Source organism: Mus caroli, unplaced genomic scaffold, assembly GCF_978045245.1.
Source record: "Mus caroli unplaced genomic scaffold, Mus_caroli_1 scaffold_3, whole genome shotgun sequence".
NCBI classification, from domain to species: domain Eukaryota; kingdom Metazoa; phylum Chordata; class Mammalia; order Rodentia; family Muridae; genus Mus; species Mus caroli.
In genome coordinates this window covers 63313569-63333688 of record NW_028227258.1, presented here as the reverse complement: position 1 = coordinate 63333688, position 20120 = coordinate 63313569, and the positions used below count along the sequence as shown (strand labels likewise).

At 44.2% G+C, this 20120-nt stretch overlaps 1 protein-coding gene across 12 annotated transcripts in view; it reads right to left on the bottom strand.

Moving 5' to 3' along the window:
• The window catches only part of Pde4dip (phosphodiesterase 4D interacting protein), a 201453-nt gene that overhangs the window by 64603 nt on the left and 116730 nt on the right, over positions 1-20120 (bottom strand). For all 12 annotated transcript variants that reach the window (XR_003836187.2, XM_029475071.2, XM_085835632.1 and 9 more), the window contains 12 exons: positions 13565-13696; positions 12309-12428; positions 11980-12072; positions 11660-11872; positions 10228-10386; positions 9281-9394; positions 8973-9110; positions 7813-7992; positions 6648-6842; positions 2621-2791; positions 2373-2454; positions 1513-1604 (listed from right to left, as the gene is read on the bottom strand). Coding sequence is in view for 11 of the 12 variants with exons in the window: in XM_029475071.2 (XP_029330931.2) it covers positions 1513-1604; positions 2373-2454; positions 2621-2791; positions 6648-6842; positions 7813-7992; positions 8973-9110; positions 9281-9394; positions 10228-10386; positions 11660-11872; positions 11980-12072; positions 12309-12428; positions 13565-13696 (1689 nt within the window). In the remaining variant the exon portion in view is untranslated. The remainder of the gene's footprint in view (positions 1-1512; positions 1605-2372; positions 2455-2620; positions 2792-6647; positions 6843-7812; positions 7993-8972; positions 9111-9280; positions 9395-10227; positions 10387-11659; positions 11873-11979; positions 12073-12308; positions 12429-13564; positions 13697-20120) is intronic.

Sequence of the window (20120 nt, the reverse complement as noted above, 5' to 3'; positions counted from 1 at the left end):
CAGGCTTGGTTCCCAGCACCCTCGTGGAAGCTTACATCCATCTGTACCTCCAGTCCCAATGGGGCCTGATGCCCTCTCCTGACTTCTGCAGGCTCCATGCACACATGTGATATACATGCAGAAAAAGTACCCATAGAAAGAAAGTTAAAAAAAAAAAAGAAAAAGAAAGAAAAAGGAAGAAAATGATCAACAGAAGGAAGAAAGTATTCGGCAGCATGACTCAGGTCTGCAGACAGACAGACAGACAGACAGACCTGGCTCTAAGTCCTAGCGCAAGCTGCTACAGAGGTTTTGCATTGAAGTTTAGCTTCCTCATCTGTAAGTGAGAGTGCTTCCAGGGCCACAAAGGACTACAGGAAACGTCTTTAAAGTTCTTGGCATGTGACAGGAAAGTCGATGAGTGGTGGCTCTAGTGCTATCACCAAACAGTAGGAATGTTTACAGAGAGTGGACGGCCTACATGGCTGTCAGTAAGTGCGCAGTTAGAAGGAACATGCAATGGTTCTCGGCTCACAAGTAAGTGGGTTAAGGATGCATAAAGTTGAGCAGTACAAAGTATTTATTCAAAATACATATTCACAGTTCCTGCTTTATTTTATGACCCTCAAAATAGGTCAGAAGCAAAAAGGAACGTTATTCTAGATAGGGAATGCACAAGGAAAAGAGGAATGGTGTGTGGGAACCACAGTGCCACACATGAATATCACAGCAGAACCAGAGCCAGAAGGCCACTAGGGGATTCTAGGGATGCAGAACACCCACTGACCTAACTGAATCCCCACACGTGAGTCTTCAGTTCAGCCTGTCCATCTGTACAGCGCTAAGCTGTTTTCTAACCGACACCACAGCTGGATATGCAGCTGCTTGCCCCGGGAAGACTGAGGGATCCTCTAAGAACTCAATTGACAGGCAGATCACAAACAGAAGGGGCGGGGGCATCTGCTCTAGGAAATGACTCCTTAGGAAGTATCTGGGGTATTAAGGCTTGAGTTTAAACCTCAATTTGGGCATTATGTTGAGCCGCTACATCATATTTAAAGTAATTAGCATTTCTATCTTTTTACCCATAAACTAGGGATGAGGGCGCCTATTTCACATGGAGGTGTGAGTCCAGGCCCTTGGACAGCACAGTGCATGTGGAGAACAGCCACTCCACAGTGCTGCTCTGCTCACGCACCCCTTGTTTACTGTGTGCAAAATGCACAGGTCTGATGTCATCCTTCTGGGCAGGTATCTCAACCTGTCTGTTTGACACAAATGCTTTACAATTATTTCATTTGCTTCCTGATAGGAGGAGGGACAGACAAAAAGATGCGGGGCTTCTCAGGGCAGTAAGAGCATGTTGTTGAGGTGATAGGACATACAACAATTTCTGTTTCTCTCCAAAGAGAAGAGAGGAGCGCCTTGAATTTGGAGTCAGGCATTGTATGTATAGAACCGCAATGCTTAAGATATAGACCATTCGGAAGAAAACCTAGGAACTGGTGGGCCGGCTGTGGCTAGGAGGCTCACCTGGCTTTCTCTTTCTTTTTTGGCCATGAGCTCGAGCTCCTCCTTGGCGTTGCTCAGTTCTTTCTCCAGCCCTGCAACTGTGTCCGAGTCTCCTGAAACGAATGCACGGCACTAGGTTTAATCACTGAGACGCGCACGCAGCGGCCTCTGCGGCCCCATTTCTGAGCGGCTGACTCTAGAACACATCTCGGCACTTCCGAAGAATGTGAGGAGGGAGCTGCTTGGCTCTGTAGCAACATTTGTAATGGAAAGGCCATAGTCAAACCACATGCTAAAAAGAGCAAACGGAAAAGAGCAAACGGAAAAGAGCGTCACGTGTTCACCCAGCACCCACTACGAAGCTGAGAGACAATGAGAAGGAAGCTGGAGAACTTACTCAGATTTCAAAGCTATTAATCTAGATGCAAAAGACTGCATTTACTAGGGGAAGGGGAAACGACACACCCTCCCACCTAAACCATCTGCTTAATTTTTTAAAAACCATTCACAGGAATAAGGACAACCCAGAAACAAAGCCTATGACCCTCAGCGGGTGAGTAGAAACCAGAGAGAAGCAGGGATGTATATGTGCCTCCTGAGCATACCTGTTTGTATATTTAATTTCAGAAGTTAACACTTATTTTTTAATATGTAAGTTGCTGTAACAATGAGGGTGAAAAGAACTAAAAAAAAAAAAAAAAAAAAAGAATCCATGCTAGGCTTGGGCAGTTTTTCTTGGAAGTGATGTATGTGTCTCCAAATTTCAGGGCAATCCAAATCGGTTTTCTAACCTATCATGACGTGTCCTGGCCAAATCTACTAGACAGCAAGGGAATGCAGACAAGCAAAAGGGATCTTTATGAAGCAAACCTGGCACTCACCTAATGTGGACCGGGGTATGCTGGCCTCCTCTCTAGAAGTCAGTGGGGTGCTATCATCTCGAGAGGGCATCTGCATAGAACCCTGAAAATTGGGAGGGTTGTGGGGTCAGACAGATACAGGAACTCAGATCATGGTGGCAAACTTGGAATAGTCTCACATAGTTTGCAGGTGAAATGCCCAAACTGCTGCCTCAGATGCAGCAAGCACATGCAGTTGCCATGATTATCTCAGAGTCTAGAGTTCTTACTTGATCAGTTTGCTCTCCGTGGTGAGGGCCGATGGAAGTCACTCCAGCTGGCTGGTTAGAGATGAACGCCTGAGACGATGCCATTAGTTCCTTCCCCCCTAAATACTGGCGCAGGGCCTGCAGTTCTGAGTTCCTTTCCATGAAGGCCTGTACCATTTTTTCTGCAGCAGCCTGGTAAGAAGGAACCACGGCAAACGTTACCCAAGATATTATAGTAAAGTAAGTGAAATTTATTTTCAAATCTCTTTAAAGATTTCTTTTTTTTTTTTTTATTTGATGTGTATGAGTATTTTGCCTGCATGGATGTCGGTGCACCACGGAGGCCAGAGACGGTTCTATAGAACTGGAGTCATGGATGACCGTGAACCACCTGAAGTTCTGGGGACAGAACCCAGGTCTTCTGTGAGAGTAGCAAGTGCTTCTTAACCACTGAGCCGTCCCTCCAGTACCCACTACATGTTATTTCTTATAAGGCAGCCACTTATTTAGAGAAAGAAGAATCCTGTGGGACACTCAGAAACAAGTTTTCTCCTTTGTACAGTCTGTCGCAGTAGAACAGTGTGCACAGTGAACAACAGCGTTTCTAGTCCAGGTAAGACGTCGGTCGGGAAAAGGCTCTCCGAGGTCTCTAGCAGCTAAGGTGTAAGCGTTTGTGCAGAGCTGACCTGACAAGTGGCTTCCTCTACTCTAGCTGTTTCTTCAGCCTCAGCTGCCTTCTACTCAGCATTTGTAAGGTTGTGCTCTTCGCCAAGCATCACGCTACCGCCCTGGCCTGTTCTATCTACGCTGCAATCACACGGGCTGTGATACTGACATTCAGTGTTGAGTAAGTGCGGTGGTCACAGTGGCTGCGGCGAGGAGCACTGAGGAACACTCTGTCCTTTACCTGAAGCTGTTGCAAATGAAACAGCCACTGGTCACAGACAGTGAGCTGATAAGAGTGACTGTTCACAATGTGTACACATGTGGTACAAGCCTTGAATACATACAACTTTTACCTGCCAGTTGAACTCCAATAATGCTTGGGAGAGAACGCACTTCCACTCTGCAGATCCCTTTGCTCTGCTTAGTTTTTCCTAACGCACTTCCTGTTTCCTCGTGTATCCCCTTCTGGTCTTCATTACTTTCTCCTCCTCAACAAGAGTGTATACTTCAGGAGCAGCCTAGTGCTGCATCCCAAGTGCCCGCAGCATGACTCGCCAGGACCAGGCACTCAGTACACAATAAACATCTTTATCAGACCAAGCGAATCTGGACCTCAAGAATCACCAAGACCTAAGTGGTCACGCGGTCAAACTGCCTCGTAAATGTTCATATTTACACCCACAGGTCAGTGCTGTGCCGGTCCTCACCAGAGACGCTGCTTACCACAGCAAGTAGTGGTCAGCGTGGAGACTCGCAACTGGTCAAGGTGCAGAGTAAGTGTCTCTGCGTTCAGCCACAGACAGGACACGACAGGCATGCTGCTCTCAAGAACTTACAAGAGCCCTCGTTGTCCATACGAGAGCCGCAGGAGATCAAGCACAGGGAGAGGAGGGGCTTTTGAGACCAGCCTCTAGCTGAAAAGCCACTGACTATTGGTGGCTGCCAGGGGAGGGAGGGAAAGATGTCTTTAAGGATATGGCCCCTCGTAGGTTCACTTAGATAGCCTTGTGCCCATAAACAGATGGGCATTAGGAATTAGAATCTGTGGGCTGTTTATTAAAAACAAACAAACAAAGTTGGAAGAAGATGGGGATACATCTAGGAAGAAGTAGGGGTAAGAGTGAAGGGTGAATACAATAAAAAGATATTATTACGTTCTTTATAGAAAGAGGTAAAAGGGTAGAAAAAAAAAAACTCCCCAAAGAATAAGCAAAAGGAAAAAAAAAAGATCAGGTCTGTCAACAATTTATCACAGACTGAGGAGGAGCCTGATGACAGTTAATGCTTACTGGGAGATGAGGCACCATTTCTTTGGTGTAGTTACTGGTAAGTTGCCCTTGCTTCTGTAATTAATCTCCCAGAATTAAACCCCGTAACCACACACACAAAAGGCTTGAAAGTAGTAGGGGTGCCTCACTGGGAAAACAGTGTTGGTGGGGATGGGAGGTGGAGAAGAAGAGTAAGGGTCTAGGATGACTAAAATTCATTATATAAATGCATAAAACAATCAGCCAATAGAAAGAGTAAAATCATCCAAGTAGTTTATTTCTAATCCCAGTTTCCTGAGGCGATGACGACACAGGAAAGACCCGGAACTTTTGTGACTGTTTAAGTACAGAAGTGCATTTACAGCTGGCAAGACGGCTCAGCAGGAGACGGTGTTTGCCATGTAAGCCTGGTGACCTGATTCTCATCTCTGGAACTCAGAAAGGTGGCAGGAGAGAAGCTACAGTTGCTCTGTGACTTCCATACATGCACTATGGCACAGGTGCCCACACATGCCTCGTGTATATACCCAGGCACACACGATAGCCATTGTAAACTTTCAGGGGTTGAGATAATAAGTTGGAACTACATTAGCTCAACTATAGAACCAATCCTCTGGGAGGAACCAACTGTCTAGGTGAAAAGCTGAGTCCTCATCATAATTTCTAAATGAGAATTAAAAAAAAAAAAAAAAGCCCATGCATTTTCTGTATGTAAAATTTTGAGGTATGGGCAGAATCACTTGAGAGGTATCAACATACTGCCAACACTTACTATTGAAAGTCTCCTTGAAAACATAACAGCACAAACAAGGTGCATGGTGAGTGTAACCCTAGGACAGTGTTTTGTCCCCACACCAAGTGTGCTCTGTAAACCACAATAGAATCGCAGACCTCAAGCCCCTCCTGTTCCTTAATCTCCTTTTAAAAACTTTTCAGGGTAATCTTTCGCATGGGAAGCTAGAAAGGCAGGTCCACACGGACACCACTGGAGCTGCTGCTGAGGTGCGAAGGCTGTGTAATGTCTACGACCTCCTCAGTGCCAGCAATGTCAGCTAGCGTTGGAGAAAAAGGTATGCAGGAATCAGGAAAAACTAGGAACTGACCTTCAAAACTGGGTGTGGTAGATCACGCCCGTAATCCTAGCACTTGGGAGGCTAAGGCAGCAGGACTGCCCTGAATGAGGCCGGGTTCAGCTATATAGCAAGTTCCAGACCAGGCTGGGCTACAGTGTGAAACCTTATCTTTAAAAGAAATGACTTTGAAATAGTGTGCGCTATTATTCTGAGATTGATATAGCCTTTATCATCTTGATATTACTTTCTCTCATAATGGCCTTCAAAATACAATTGTTTCCACCTAAAATAACTCAGATTCTATAAGAATTAAAAGAAAATATGGGCCAGTGAGGTGCCTTAGTGGGCAAGGGCTGCAAGCTGCCAAGACGATGACCTCAGCACAACACTTGTTTCCAAACGCTGGAGGGGCAGGACCGATGGCTCAGATGTATTCTTTAGCCTCTGCGCCTGCACCAGCACCAGGATAATGCTCCCCAACAGACAAGTAAAGGAAAAACATTCTACATTTTAAAAGAAGAAAATAAGGACTGGATGTGGTGTTAGACACCTGCAATCCCAGCATTCCACAGGCTGAGGCAGGAGGATTGCTAATTTGAGTATGGACTATGTAGTGAGTTCCAGTCCAGCCTGGACTACATGTAAAACTCTGTTTCAGAGAAAGAGAGGAAGAGAGGAAGAGAGAAACAGAGAGATGGGGGATGGGTGGGGGAGAGAACATATCTGAGCATTCTGAGAGTAACTTTTCCTATATCTTAGATAATAATATTTCAGTACTCCATTCCCCTTTCTTTCAAAACAGTCAGAGAAAACCAAAATAATGAATACATGTGTCGTCTAGGCCACTTTCCAGATGTAACTCTCAAAACTATTTTGTCCTTACTGATGTGGAACCTGCAGTCCATGAATTGAAGGGAAGAAACTGAGTTGACTGCAAAATCTGCGAGTCCAAGTCAAATGCTCTGGACACGAGCTTCACTTCCCGTCTGCCGGCCACGAGCGCGTCACAGGCTCCTCATCCGGTTCTGCCCTAACGCTTACCTGTCTTTCCTGCTCCCTGGTGCCCATCGACTGGAGCAGCCCCTGGATCTCCATCTCGTGCTCCACGGCTTGCTTGTTCCGATCGCTCAGAAGGTCCTGCAGCATCCGTTCCTTTCGCTGCAAGCGCTGGCACAGTTCCTCGGCTACTTCACTCTGACCCGGTCCAAGCTTACAGAGCAGAGTTGCGCTGAGATCCTAATGGGAAAGGGATGGCATGAATTTCTGGAGGACAGAATTTTCTGCACCGCACGTTGAAGCACCCACCACAGAGAAAGGATAAGGTTCTTGGGAACAGCATGAGGTCTTATCCTTTTTCTTTCCCCAAACCTAGCACAGGCCCATGACTTGGAAGCCTGGAAATACATAAAGAATGAATACTATCAATACAGAGAGACCCCCAGAATGGCAGCTTATGCGATCATTCTGAAGTAAGTAGTTTTCCTTATGCCCGGCACACAACAGTCAATGTCAGACGGAACAAGTGGGTGCTTGGCTCACTTAGTTCCTCTGCAGTTTAACTTTCAAGAGAGAGTAAAATCCACGGGCTAAAGGGACTGATGGTCTAGGTGAGGCAGCACTTGCCTCCTGCAAGCCCAGGCTCCTGTGAGCCTCAAGTAGGAGGATGCAAACTTAAAGCCAGCCTGGACATAAAGCAAGAACCTGTCTGGGAAAAACAGAAGAGGACGAAGGAAACTGTATTCATAAAAGAGTAATGCCACTACAGCTCCTGGTCTACACAGAAATGCAACACATGGAGCTGGGATGCTGCGCTGACAAGTTACTTAGCCTCAAGCATCTAAGTCCTTGCTTTGAAAGCAGAGTATACTATACCCTCATGGACTTGTGAGGAGTCACTAAGTTAATTTCCATTAGGCTCTTAAAACAGCACCCAACTCAGCAAGTACATGGTATCTATTATAACACAGGCAAGTTACAATATAATATATCCTAAGATCTAATTAATTCTCATACAGCTTCATTGAGAATGATAAACGACATGTTAAATTTATAGTTGCAAAAAGAGTTCCCAGGGAAAGGTAGCTACTCGCCCAAGCATAGAATATAATTAAAGACTTGGGTTGCTGGCTCCGCAGGCCTCAGGAGGCCCGACTGGGGCTGAGCCTATGCATCCCTAAGCCAATCGTTCCCGTTAGTGGAGCCTTGCCTCTACTTCTTTGTTCCTGTCGTGCAGAGATGTCTGCAACTGCTGAATGATGCTCTCCTGTTCCTTCTGCCAATGGCCAAATTTGGTTTCCAGTTCTTCTTTCAGCCACTGGAGGTTTTGGCAGGTGGCAGTTAACTGCTCCACTTCCAGGCCTCGGGCCCTCAGGAGACTCTCCATGCTCTACACAGACACAGCAAACATAAGCCAAAGGGGCACAACACAGTCCTCAGGATCAGAAATCAGTCCTTCTGGGTGTGCTGGTGCATGCTTTTAAACCCTAATCTCAGCACCCAGGAGGCAGAGGCAGATGGATCTCTCCGATTTCAAGGCCAGGCTGGTCTACAAAGCAAGGTCCAGGACAGTCAGGAAAATGAAGATAGAGAAATCTTGCCTTGAAAAATCAAAACAAAAAAAATCCGAGATAGAGAGAGAGAGAGAGAGAGAGAAGAGAAGAGAAGAGAAGAGAAGAGAAGAGAAGAGAAGAGAAGAGAAGAGAAGAGAAGAGACGAGAAGAGAAGAGAAATTAACGAAAGAAGAGAAATTAAGACCTGCCTGACCCGTTTTGGAAGAGGAGAAAACAGAGAATGGGTTACCAGTATTTATTTTTTTTTTTTAAATCTGGTTTGTGGAGAGGTAAATATAGAACATGTGATAAAATAGGATTGTGGGAGTAGTTTCTCTAACAAAAAAGTGAATGGCCTCTTTAAGAACACATAGATGGTGTGTTAGATAGGATCTAAAATAAGTATGCAGAAAAGCTACAATATACCTTAAGAAAACAGTTATGTGGTACTCGGGTATCTACATAATATCAACAGAGAGAACACAATATAAAGTCTGTACGTACATACTTTACCCCAACAGTGCTCATGCAAAAGTGTATGTGCATATCTACATTAATAGGAATGGATGAGAAGTCAGATCCACGCAAGACGCAACCACCATCCACTGCTCCCCATGAGTCCGTAAGGAAAAGGAAAGAGAAGCACCGGAAGCCTCCGACGGGCGGTGGCGGATGCGTGAATGCTGCTTTCCTCTGGTTTTTAATTTTGTTTCCCTTTCAGAGCAAACACTCTGGGTTACAGAGAATGATGGAGAGGCTGCTGCTTCAGGCCTCAAAGGCTTAGGAGTGGGGAGAGTAGGCTGGGTTTGGCTCTTACTTGCATGGTAGCTTCATTGGCGGACAGGACACAACGCAGTCTCTCCAAGTCATGGTCTCGGTCCCTCACAGCTAGGCGAAGCTGCCGCAGTTCCTTGTCCTTTTCTTCTAGAGCAGAGAACTTTTCATCTATGACCCGCTGCAAGGAAAGTGAGGCTCCTAAGCACTGGACAGTTCACTGAACTATCTATCACCTTTATTCACTCAGATCCCAAGTGTGAGAGCTGGAAGCTGAGACCCCCCAAAGCAGCCATTCAGACACCATCTCGGCTAGGACAGACAGCAGTGGGGAGGGGACTGGCCAAGTACCTCTAGAGCAACAGCTCGGTCTTGTATTCGTTGCCGCAATTTCTCAAGAAACACTTCGTTTGTGTCTAGAGTTTTGTCTGCGTTGTCTCGATACTGCAGGAGCTCCTGGAGTTCCTGATGAGACAGACAGAAGTACTTTCCTTTATCCCTTTACCTCTTAGCTAAATCCAAGAAATGTGTTGTTTAGTACACATACACAAATGAGTCAGAGATGACAGAGACATAAACTGTTAATTATTCTGCGATAAATGATTTAACAGGTGAGCCAGTCCTCTCATGTAAACACAGGACACACAGTCTGCCTAAAGGTGTCAGAGTCCTCACTAAAGATTTTGAGCTAAGCCTGGTGGAACACACCTGTTATCCCAACACTGAGGACACAGAGGCAGGTGGATCTCTGTAAGTTGGAGGCCAGCCTGGTCTACATAGCTCCAGGGCAGCCAGGGCCACAGAGTCAGACGCAGTCTCAGAATAAAACAAAACTACCAACAGCAAAAAGATACTTCCCAAATGAAGATGTGTCATGGGTACATCTGTGAGGGAGTGGGAATTGCATACAATGGTATGTAAAAATTATTTGCTCTGGAATTCAGGAGATTCAGTGTCCCCAAAGCTTAGAGTAGGTGACAGAGCAGATCATATTTCTTAGTGCTCCATTTCCCCTAAAATTGTCATTCTATCACTGAATTCTGCAGCTGTTTCTGTAAGCGATCTCTCCTGCCATGTCTTCATGAAGCAGAGTGGCTGACTCAGAGGTGTTGCGTTTGCTGAACACTACCTGTGCTGTTTATATTCACACACAGTTGGTTACGTGCTGGATAGCATGCTGCTCACAGACTGTATTCTCTGCTCACTGTGTATGTTTCCAACTCCAGCAGTCATATGTGGGCACAGGTAGGCCTTTGAGGTGGTCTGAGCTCAGAAGGCTGCTTTCATCGAGGACTCACCTGAATTAGCTGCTCTTTGTGACTCAGACTGTGACTTAGGTGTTGAACGTTTTGTCCCTGGGTTCGAATCTCATTATATTTTTCCGCCTCCAGAATATGGAGCTGCTGGCTCTTACTGTGCAGTTCTCCTTGGAGGTGTTGTAAAGCCTTTCGTAATTCCTGAAATAAACAGATCATGCTTTTATGGTAACCTTTCCACGTGACCATTCGATGTGACGGCCTTAGCACTTTCAAGGCAAGTTGGGCATGACGGCATCTGCCCATAGTCCCAGCCGCTGGAGAGCCTGAGGGCAGAAGGATCTCAAACGCAAGGCCAGCCTGGGCAACATAGCTCCATCGCATCCCCCAAACAAAACAGAGAGACAAAAAACTTCAAAGGCATATAATAAAATATAAAGTAGCAGAGAATACCACCATGTAAATTGATATAGAAAGGTATAGAGAATATAAATCAAATAGGATAGGAAAGCTTATGAAAAGTATGGAGTAGAAAGTAAAGCTGGCATCACGGATCAGTGATCCCAAGGCAGTGCTCGATTTCTGGCTTTAAAGGACAGCTCTACCATCTACTAAGTGAGGTTTGCACCATAATTCTGATCCTGCCCTAATGAACTCAGCTTCCGATGCACAGTCACCTGCCAAAGTCTCAGAAATTTTAGTATTTCTAAGGAAAATCCAGGGCTCATAATTTCTGAACTACTAAGATAGGAGACAGCACACAAAAAAAGGATCTTTAAAATTCAGAGAACAAACAAACATCATGTGTTCCATGCTAACAAGATAGAGGACTATTTAAGGACTATATAATGCTACATACATTTAAATTATATGACTAATTATGCATGGACATGCCCTTCTCTACTTTACTCAATGACTTTTTCAATTTAATTAATCTATGTATTTACTTATTTATTGGTGTGTGTCTTACTTATATGAGTATGCCCGCGTGGAGGTCAAAGGACAACTTTCAGGAAGTGGTTCTCTCCTTCCGGCATAGTTCTGGGGCGGAAACGCTTGTGAGTCAAGCATTTTTCACTTGCTGAGCTACCTCATCGGCCTCAGCTGACTTTATCCTCATAACCTCAGCGATCTCCTCCTGCACGAGGCGTTAAGCACTCTGACTTCTTTCCTTCGACCCTCCTGGACATAGCTACGGGAACATAAGCCGGACCCTTTGGGAGTATTTACCCTATTAACATCTGTGACTGCCTCTCCTGCTAAAGTAGAAGTAAAGAGGCAGAGTCTGATATCCACCTTTGTACTTCCAGGACACAGTCTGCTCATCTGGTGCATGACCTCTGGGGGCAACAAACACTGACCGCACTGGGTAGGCCAACAGTGCAAGGGTTTAGGTTGGGCACAAACTGTCCTGCTCACAAGTCATGGTGGGGCAAAGTCAGCGCTGGGAGCAAGAGAAGGGTTAATGATTTACCTGGTTATGTTTCCAAGCAGCTTCCTTCTGGTGCTCTCTCTCCTGGGCTGCAGCCTCCACTAACTGCACGCATCGCTTGCCATCAGCCAGCTGGCGTTCTTTCTGCCGTACCAGCCTCTGGAGCTTCTGTATTTCAAGCTGGCTGCAGAATAGAGCGCTCTGAAGGTCAAGCAGGGCTACCTGTTGCTGAGCAGGGGCAATGCCCTCTGAGCTCTGAAAAGAGCAGAATCACAATCACAGTCACAGGGAGGAAAGCACAGAGCCCCCGAGAGACCCGGGCAGCCAGGGCGGCCCCATTCCTGCCTGTGGCCCTCACGTACGTGGAGCTGTCCGAGCTGGCTCTGGTGCAGCATTTCCCGAAGCTTTGCCATTGTGTCATTTTGTCCTTCGATCACCTGGTACAGCTCCTCAGTCTGGAAATGAGAGGAGGATAGCGTGCTAAGGTTAGCCAACGACTCGGAAAGGTTAGCTTTCTCTCTGCTGTGCAGATGTTAGGAATAGAAGCTTTCCAAAACACCTACTTAGCGAACAATTTTCCATAGTTAGATTTGCTGGCCTGACAATAGTGACAGCTACAAATAGAGAGCACTTCTCTACGTCACCAGCGTGACCCGTCTCCCCACAGGTCTGTGACCACGTAGCCTCTCACCTCACTTTCCCTGCTTTTTAGCATTTCCTTGAGGCTCTGGATTGTCATATCTTGCTTCTGAGATGACTCCTGTGCAGATTTCAGCTCACAGCTCAGGTCATTCAGTTTCTCTTGAAGAATCTGAATTCAGCAGAGAAAGTCCTGTTAGCTCCATGATGACTTTTAACCTCGAGGGCCATCACATTGTCCTGTGCATTTCGGGTTTAAAGAATGACTTAGGGCGTACTGCCTTACTCCTTTCCCGTGCACCGTAACCATCAGACTATGAAGAGAGGCAGCAGATGTGCACTGCTTCCCTCAATGCGCAGATACCTCAGTTCTCATGCACTGCACACGTTCTTTATGTCAACAGCCAGAGTATTCTCTTGACTCTCCCATATGACCAAGGAGTGCCTGCTATCTAGTACAGGAAAGGCTATTATAAGAGCACACTTGACCAGATATTCAAGAGCCCCCTTGGGACAAGTGCCTTGAAAGCAGACATTAAAATCAATGAGCTAACAAGGGTAACAAGGTATACAAAAATTTAAAGCGGGGCGTGGTGGTGCACGCCTTTAATCCCAGCACTTGGGAGGCAGAGGCAGGCAGATTTCTGAGTTCCAGGACAGCCTGGTCTACAAAATGAGTTCCAGGACAGCCAGGGTGATACAGAGAAACCCTGTCTCGAAAAACAAAAAACAAAACAAAACAAAAACAAAAAAATTAAAGCACAAACTTCTTGCATCAGAGCTTTACTGTAGAGTTAAAGATTACATGGAGATCTGATCTCATTCCCAAAAGGCATCAGGAAATGTTGTATATGTGGGACAAACTAAAATCCTGATAAGAAACAGAGAGAAGGGCTGGGCAAGCAATGAGGACCTGAGTTTAATCCCCAGCAGCCACATAAAAAGCCAGACTTAGAGGTATGTGCTTAGAATCCTAGCTCTGGGAGTGTGGAACAGATGCATCTCTGGCTAGCCTCATTTTTAAGTCCTGGGTCCTAGTGAAAGATGGTCTCCAACAATACTCCAAGGTAGATAGATACCTCATGAGGAGCAATTCCTGAGACTGAGCTGTACTGTATACACACACACACACACACACACACACACACACGCACACACACACATGCAACTCACACAATAAAGGAAATAAAAGTATAGAACTATACTTCTAGATTGGCCATTCTGTGGAGAACAAGGGATGGGCCAACATTCATCTCTCTAACACAGACTCAGGATGATGAAGCTGGACTAGAGCCAGTCCTGATGTACCTTGTTGGTGGCCTCTGTTTGCTGGATTTTGTCCTGGAGTTCTGCCAGGTGGGACTCAGACACAGGTGGCTGGGTTGTAGGGGTCTCACGCAAGTCTGGCTTCTGTTGCGTGGGTAACCCTTTAGGCACGGGCTAGAAGGCAGCAGGGCAGACAAGCACACTGAGTAAATGCAGCCGATAAGTCATTTGATTTTCATGTTCAAACTGGGCCTCCTTTTTCAGAAAGCTGGAAACCATAGCTGCGGCACAAAGGATCAGGTGACTTCCAGCAGACAGTCCTACTATGTGCTAGGAGTACCACTTCACAGATGTCCCTATGTGCTACTTCCATAGGAGCTACTTCCCGCCATCCATGACATTCCCCACCCGTTCACACAAACGCTACTCTGTCAGGTAAAGCAAGTGACTCAGAATTGAAAGACAAGGGGGACTTACTAAAGAATATGGCTACAACCACATATTTGCTCATTCTCTGTTTAACCACGAGATGAATAAAGGTATCAAAGGATCAAAGTCATATTCCAATTACCAGGCCTATTGTGTTACTGGAAAACCTGGCAAACTTTATTTTTTGAATGAGTCCTACATTAGGGAACAGCATTTCTGCAGTACAAATTTCCATAGCTTGTACTGCAGTTGGTAAGAGATGTCCTTGTCCTTAAGAAATACATGTGGATGTATCTAGAGTAAATTACTTGTTTGGAAGCTTTTAAAATAATAATAAATAATAATAATGTACCCAGACACAGAGAAGGAGTAAAAAGGCAAAATGTAATGAAAATAGCAGCCCTCCAGAATCCAGAGGGATGGGGGCAGAAGAATGGGAGGTTTTTGAACTTTTTTCTTCTCAATTGTCTATATAAACCAAAATTAATAAAAATGAAAGGGGCCAGTAAACTTAAAACCATAACCGTCAGGACGGCAGTGTACTTTCTAGGCATACTCAGTCATAAAGAGCACTGGGTGACGTCTCTCAAACTCCACCTGAAGATCACAAGGAGCTAAGCTGGTGGGTAACTCCTAGCCTGCATCAAGTCCTCCCTCCCTGCCAGCCCCTTCCTCCTTAGGAAAAGTAAAGAAGCGCTATTCATGCTTTCCTTTTCCTGGACTTTCAACCTTCCAGAGCCTGGGGTTACAGCTGACTTTAAATACCTTCCTGCAAGGGACCGAGCAGAGGAAGTGAGGAGTTGGGTTACCCCAGTGCTGGTTACTACTTTGTTTCTGACACCATAAAATGCAGAGCGCTGTGGGTAGGGAGCACTACACAGGCAAATACTTAGTTCTGGCTCCCATTAGTCTTGGTTTATTGAGGAAGTAAGCAGTCATACTAGAAGACTTCGTTTCGACAGGTCATATAAAAAAGGCTCTTGGCAGAGATGAAATTTATTTAGACCTACAAAGGATGAGAGCTTTTGACGCTGGCTATGATGAGTAAGGCCAACCGGAGGAATGGGTAGGGTTAATGGATACAAAATATCGACTTTGTTACTTTTATAAGCAATGTAATCTTATAACTAACAACTGACACTGAAAAACCATATTTTTTTTCTTGTTTTGTTTTGAGACAGGGTCTCATAATCCCAGTCTGGCCTCAAATCCCAGAATCTAGCTTCTCAACTGCTAAGATTACAAGCCTGCATCACTGCACCCAGCTTTGAATCATTGCTAAGAATCAAAAGGGTACAATGAATTCAAGAAAAACAGGTACAAACAAGGATGTTTTATTACCTTCATAAGCCCACAGATATTTCTGAACAGCTCATTAAAAGGCTACTTTATCCCTGCTAAGTGAACTGATAAAACAGAATCTTAAAATTAAAAGGTAGGATGATCAAAGAGCTATTGAGACATAGTCTCAAACTTCAACAAATGGCAGGAAATGGAAATGATCCACAGAGTACTGAAAGTTGATGGATTGCACGGAGACTTCTGACAGCATCCTCCAGAAGAGGCTGGACTTCAACGCTTGCTTTGACAAGAAACAGGAGTGAAATGGGCCCTTTCACTCTGGTTATGCCTCTCGCTTATCACTATAGCACGTTCACCTTCATTTACTCCCTCGACACAGATGTGTTAAGCACTAAGTAGCAGATACTATGTTGAAGAAAGGAATACTGCATAGGACAAAGTAACTTCTCTTGAAGATTCTGCAGAGCTTGGGTTTGGTGACTACATGGTAAATATGGAAAGAAGGAGTGGAGAGTCCTGTCCCTTGGCAGTTCCTATGCAGTAACACAGGAAACCATGTAGAGAACTGGTGAGTGTTACTTTATATCAACTAGAAAGAGTTTCTCCAACTAGAGAGAAGTTCCTCTTGAGACAGTATCTGAATGGACATCTGAAGGAGAAGTAGCCAGTTATTCTAAAAGAAACAGAAACCAAACTAGGCAGACAAAAGAGCTGAAGAAAAGTGAGCCTGGGAAAGGGAAGGCCTATATACCTAGAAGGACACATCCCAGGAGAAAGCCACTGTGAGCCACCTGTGTAATTTTTCATTTTCTCATAGCTTCACTAAGTAAAAGTAAAAAAAAAAAAAGTGAACTTATTTTTGACAATTTGTCTAAGCAAATATTTCTAAAACATTACAATGCGGTCAATATAAAAATAAGATTTTTATTTGAGGTCTATTTTATACTCAGAGCACATTTCAACTCAGACTTGCCACATTTTGAGTTTGAAAGCGGGGGGACACAGGCTGGTGGCCGGCCTTATTAGAACACACTAGACAAAGAGGAGGAGGGTAATGGGGTCCAGTGTGAAGGGAGGCACAGCCCAGGACCTAACCTCCTGTACAGCAGGGATAATCAAGCTGGATTCATCTAAACTGGATAAGACCGGTCTGCAGTGTTTTATGTTCTTACATTTTGGTTACGGTTTTGGTGCTGCTGGGTATTGAACCCAGGGCCTTCTGTAGCTATGTTCCCAGCCCTGACTGCGGTGTTTTCTAATAGAAGAGCAATCCTATTTAAGTTTTTAGAAGCTCACTGCAGTCGCTCAGTGGTGATGGACAGTTACCCGGCAGAAGAGAGATCAGCGAGAATGCAGGTGAAAAGTGGCTGGATTATAAAGATAGCAGTGGAAGAGATAAGTGGATGAGTCTGGTACAGCTAATGTGATGCTGCTCCAGACAACTGGAGGCTGGAGAAGCAAGGTGGATGACTCCCAGAAATACTTGAGACATTTGTTGTGGTGAATACAAGAAGTCTCCCCTGAAGCAATGTGGATTATGTCACACACATACCACAAGAGACGACTGAAATAGATATTACAATTCTAACAGACAAATAAAATTGTCAGTGATTAATGGAAAAACTGTGTCTATAAGACCTGGCTTTTTGTTTGCTTGGTGTACAATCACTCTCTAGTAACCTTATGCTACAGATTAGAAATCTCATCCACAGCAAGCACAACTGAAGACACAACTCTGGGGCTGGAGATAGAGCTGAGCTGTAAGGCATGTTTACCTAGCATGCCCAAGACCGCAGGCTCAGTCCCTAATCTCTAGTGCTGGGTATCAGGGAACAGTTTCAACATTAAACCGGCAGGAAGACCGTGCTATTTATTCGCTTTAAATCAGAGTCCTCAGAGCTCTGAAGGGAGCAACAAACTAGCCAGCCGCCCCAATTCCACTTCACATACAAGGAAACAGAAAGCTATAAAAGGTAGGCTAAGCTATTCAAGGCACACAAAAAAAGGCAAGAATTATCCAGAGAAAACTAAATTGCAGTTGGTGATGTAGCTTTTATTCCTATAAACCCAGGGCTCCCCATAATGTTAGGAACATTTTAGGGATCAAAGGCTTTTGCTTAATGACTAAGACCAATAAAAACAAAACCAAATTAAACCAGGCCTGACTCCTACCTATCCAATGTTCTAATACTTTAGCAGCTGTCTTAGAAGCAAGATCATTTACCTGTATATGTGTATATATACATACATGTTTATATTCACATATACGTCATCCTCTACCTATGCATACATAAACACGAGGGCATATAAATGACAACTCTAAAGCCAAAGAATGCCGCAGGCAAGGAATCTGCATCTCATGTGAACCATCTCAACATGAGAGTCACAGGAAACTTCATATTCTGTAAATGACTTACTTAAAACATGAGAGGTCTTCATTTCTCCTTTCTTCAAAATTTATTCTTTTATTGCAGAGAAAATGCCTTTTCAGAGACCCTCAAAGGGCCTTACTATGTTCTTCTGGATCATAAATGTGCACTAAGCTCTTGTAAAGTACCAAACACACAAGCTTTTGGAATCCCGGACAATCTACAGAGCCGGAGATCAGTGGTCCTTAGTTTAGTAGCATCAGGCTCACTCCCAGACGCTTGGCTTCTAAGGCCATGACTTAAGCATGATGTCCTTTTAGATTAATTGTTTTCGGGTCAGAGTTGGTATGCGCGCTTTACCAATCTGGAAAGGAAAGCAGAGCCCAGGCCCAGTGCCGCACAAGGCTCTGATTAACAGCACTTTCCTGGCATGTTCCTTTCCTTACAGTACTGAGTCACAGATCTCAAACTGCTATCATTTTCTATCCTGTTGTTAATCATCAGAGACAAACAAGAACTATCAGCTAGCATCAAATTACAGGCCCAGCCTATGACTATTATCTAATGGTTACATTTTTCAAAGGGTCTGATCCGCCTAAATAAATGACTAAGGTATGAAATGGGACAAATTCACCATAGTCCCCAAACAGAAGACCTTGACATTGTAAGGTTTGAGGCAAAGGTGTGCTCTTTGAATTCAGATACAAAGGAGTCTGGTAGCTCAGAGCTCTTTGTGAACTGCTGTTTACTAAGGGACCCCCCACCCCCTCCCCATAGCTTTTCTATCTCAGAGCTGGACAATAAAGAAGGAAATTATTACCGAGCAAGACCTCAAACCTTCCTGCAAATAACCTGAAGATCCTGGGTCTTTGGGTCTTTCAAGCGTAAAGTCCACAGAAGGCAAATAAGTGATTTGCATATACCAGTAAGCAAGACAAATATACTGTTGCTGTTTACCTCAATATAAGGAAGGAGAAGCAGGCGTGGGGTTGGAAGAGAAGCAAAGCTGTCAGGAAGAACCTTCAGGCTGGTAGTTAATACACATACCAAGGGTTAAGTGGGAGATTAAACAAAAGAATCAAAATGACTAACAGAACGCTCCGCCAGGTTTCCTTCCTATTGCAGGATTTTTTTTGCTTTTAAGGCTCTTGTATCTACCAGCCAAAACAGAAAACTACCCAAACCCCACATTTACTATTCTTTGTTCATGTGCTCAGAGAAACTGGTAAAAGCCGGTCTGCCCTTGTCCCACCTGGCTGTGGTTTGACCGATCACCATAACAGCCCTTAAGGAGATTAAAAATCAATCAGATTTAACCAATTAGATTAAGGTCCAGAATAAAATAGGTATTTAGTTCACACACTTTGAACTCAGTGTAACTATTTTCCCTTGCATCTCTAGTTATTGGAGAAAACATAGTAATTTAAAATTCTTTCTTGAAGCCCAGTGCTGTTTTTCTCTCACCTCCCAATGCTGTACACTTCACCCAATAAAGAACAAAGTCATGTGACAACAGCGAGGTACTATCCCACTGATGTAAAGCTCTAACATTCACAGTTACTGTAACAGAGGGACTTGATCTGAGGGTACAATTACCATGGTTTACACACTTATTCAGTTTTCTTTATGGAAACCCCGAAAATCCTCCTGGAATCCTTGGATACAGAAAGCAGGTTCTTGATTTAAAATAGGTTAAGGTGATATGCTTCAGGCAATGTGATTAAATGTACAGAATGAAAAGGTCTTGGCAGAAACGGGTGAGGGAACTTTGGCTCAGCAAGCCTCTTACTTAAACAAACTTTCCAACATTCTTAATGAGGGGTGTTCTTGAAAATCCTTCCCAACTCCAAAGCTGGCTGATTCCAGGCAAATTACCAAAAGATTTTTTTTTTTAAATTAAATATGGAGTAAGGAAAATCTTGTTGTCCATGGAATCTTCAGGTCTTCAACTTGCTGCAGTATTGGCCACAATTGAGAGAAGAAAATATATTAGTTCCCCATGGTGACCAGCCTAGTTTCAGATATTAAATTGAGATTTATGTGAGTGTTCATTTTATAGTATCTATGTATGGTTACAGAAACACTGTTTGAGCCAAACATAATCAGTGGGGATCCATTGTAAAAAAGAAGTACCCAAGTGCTGGGCATACACAATGCTTAACATTTCACACAAATGAAAAGTACTGATTTTTTTTTTTTTTTTACTTTTATAACACTTTCATCTGTGCTGATTCTGAATAATTTTGCATAAACTTTAAAAATATTTCTTGCACTTTCTGCTAAAGTTCTTATTGGTATACAAAGTTTACATGCAGCCTAAGTATGCCTCAAAAATCTCACTTTTTTTTTTTTTTTTTTTTTTGTAATCTCAACTTCATTCATTACCAGACTGTAAGTTTCTGGACCCCTGTTGACTGAGAACTATGCTTCCCTGGTGACTCCTAGATTGTCCACTTAGCAGTGAGTGGTACCTCTACAGAATCAATGTGCCAGGATAT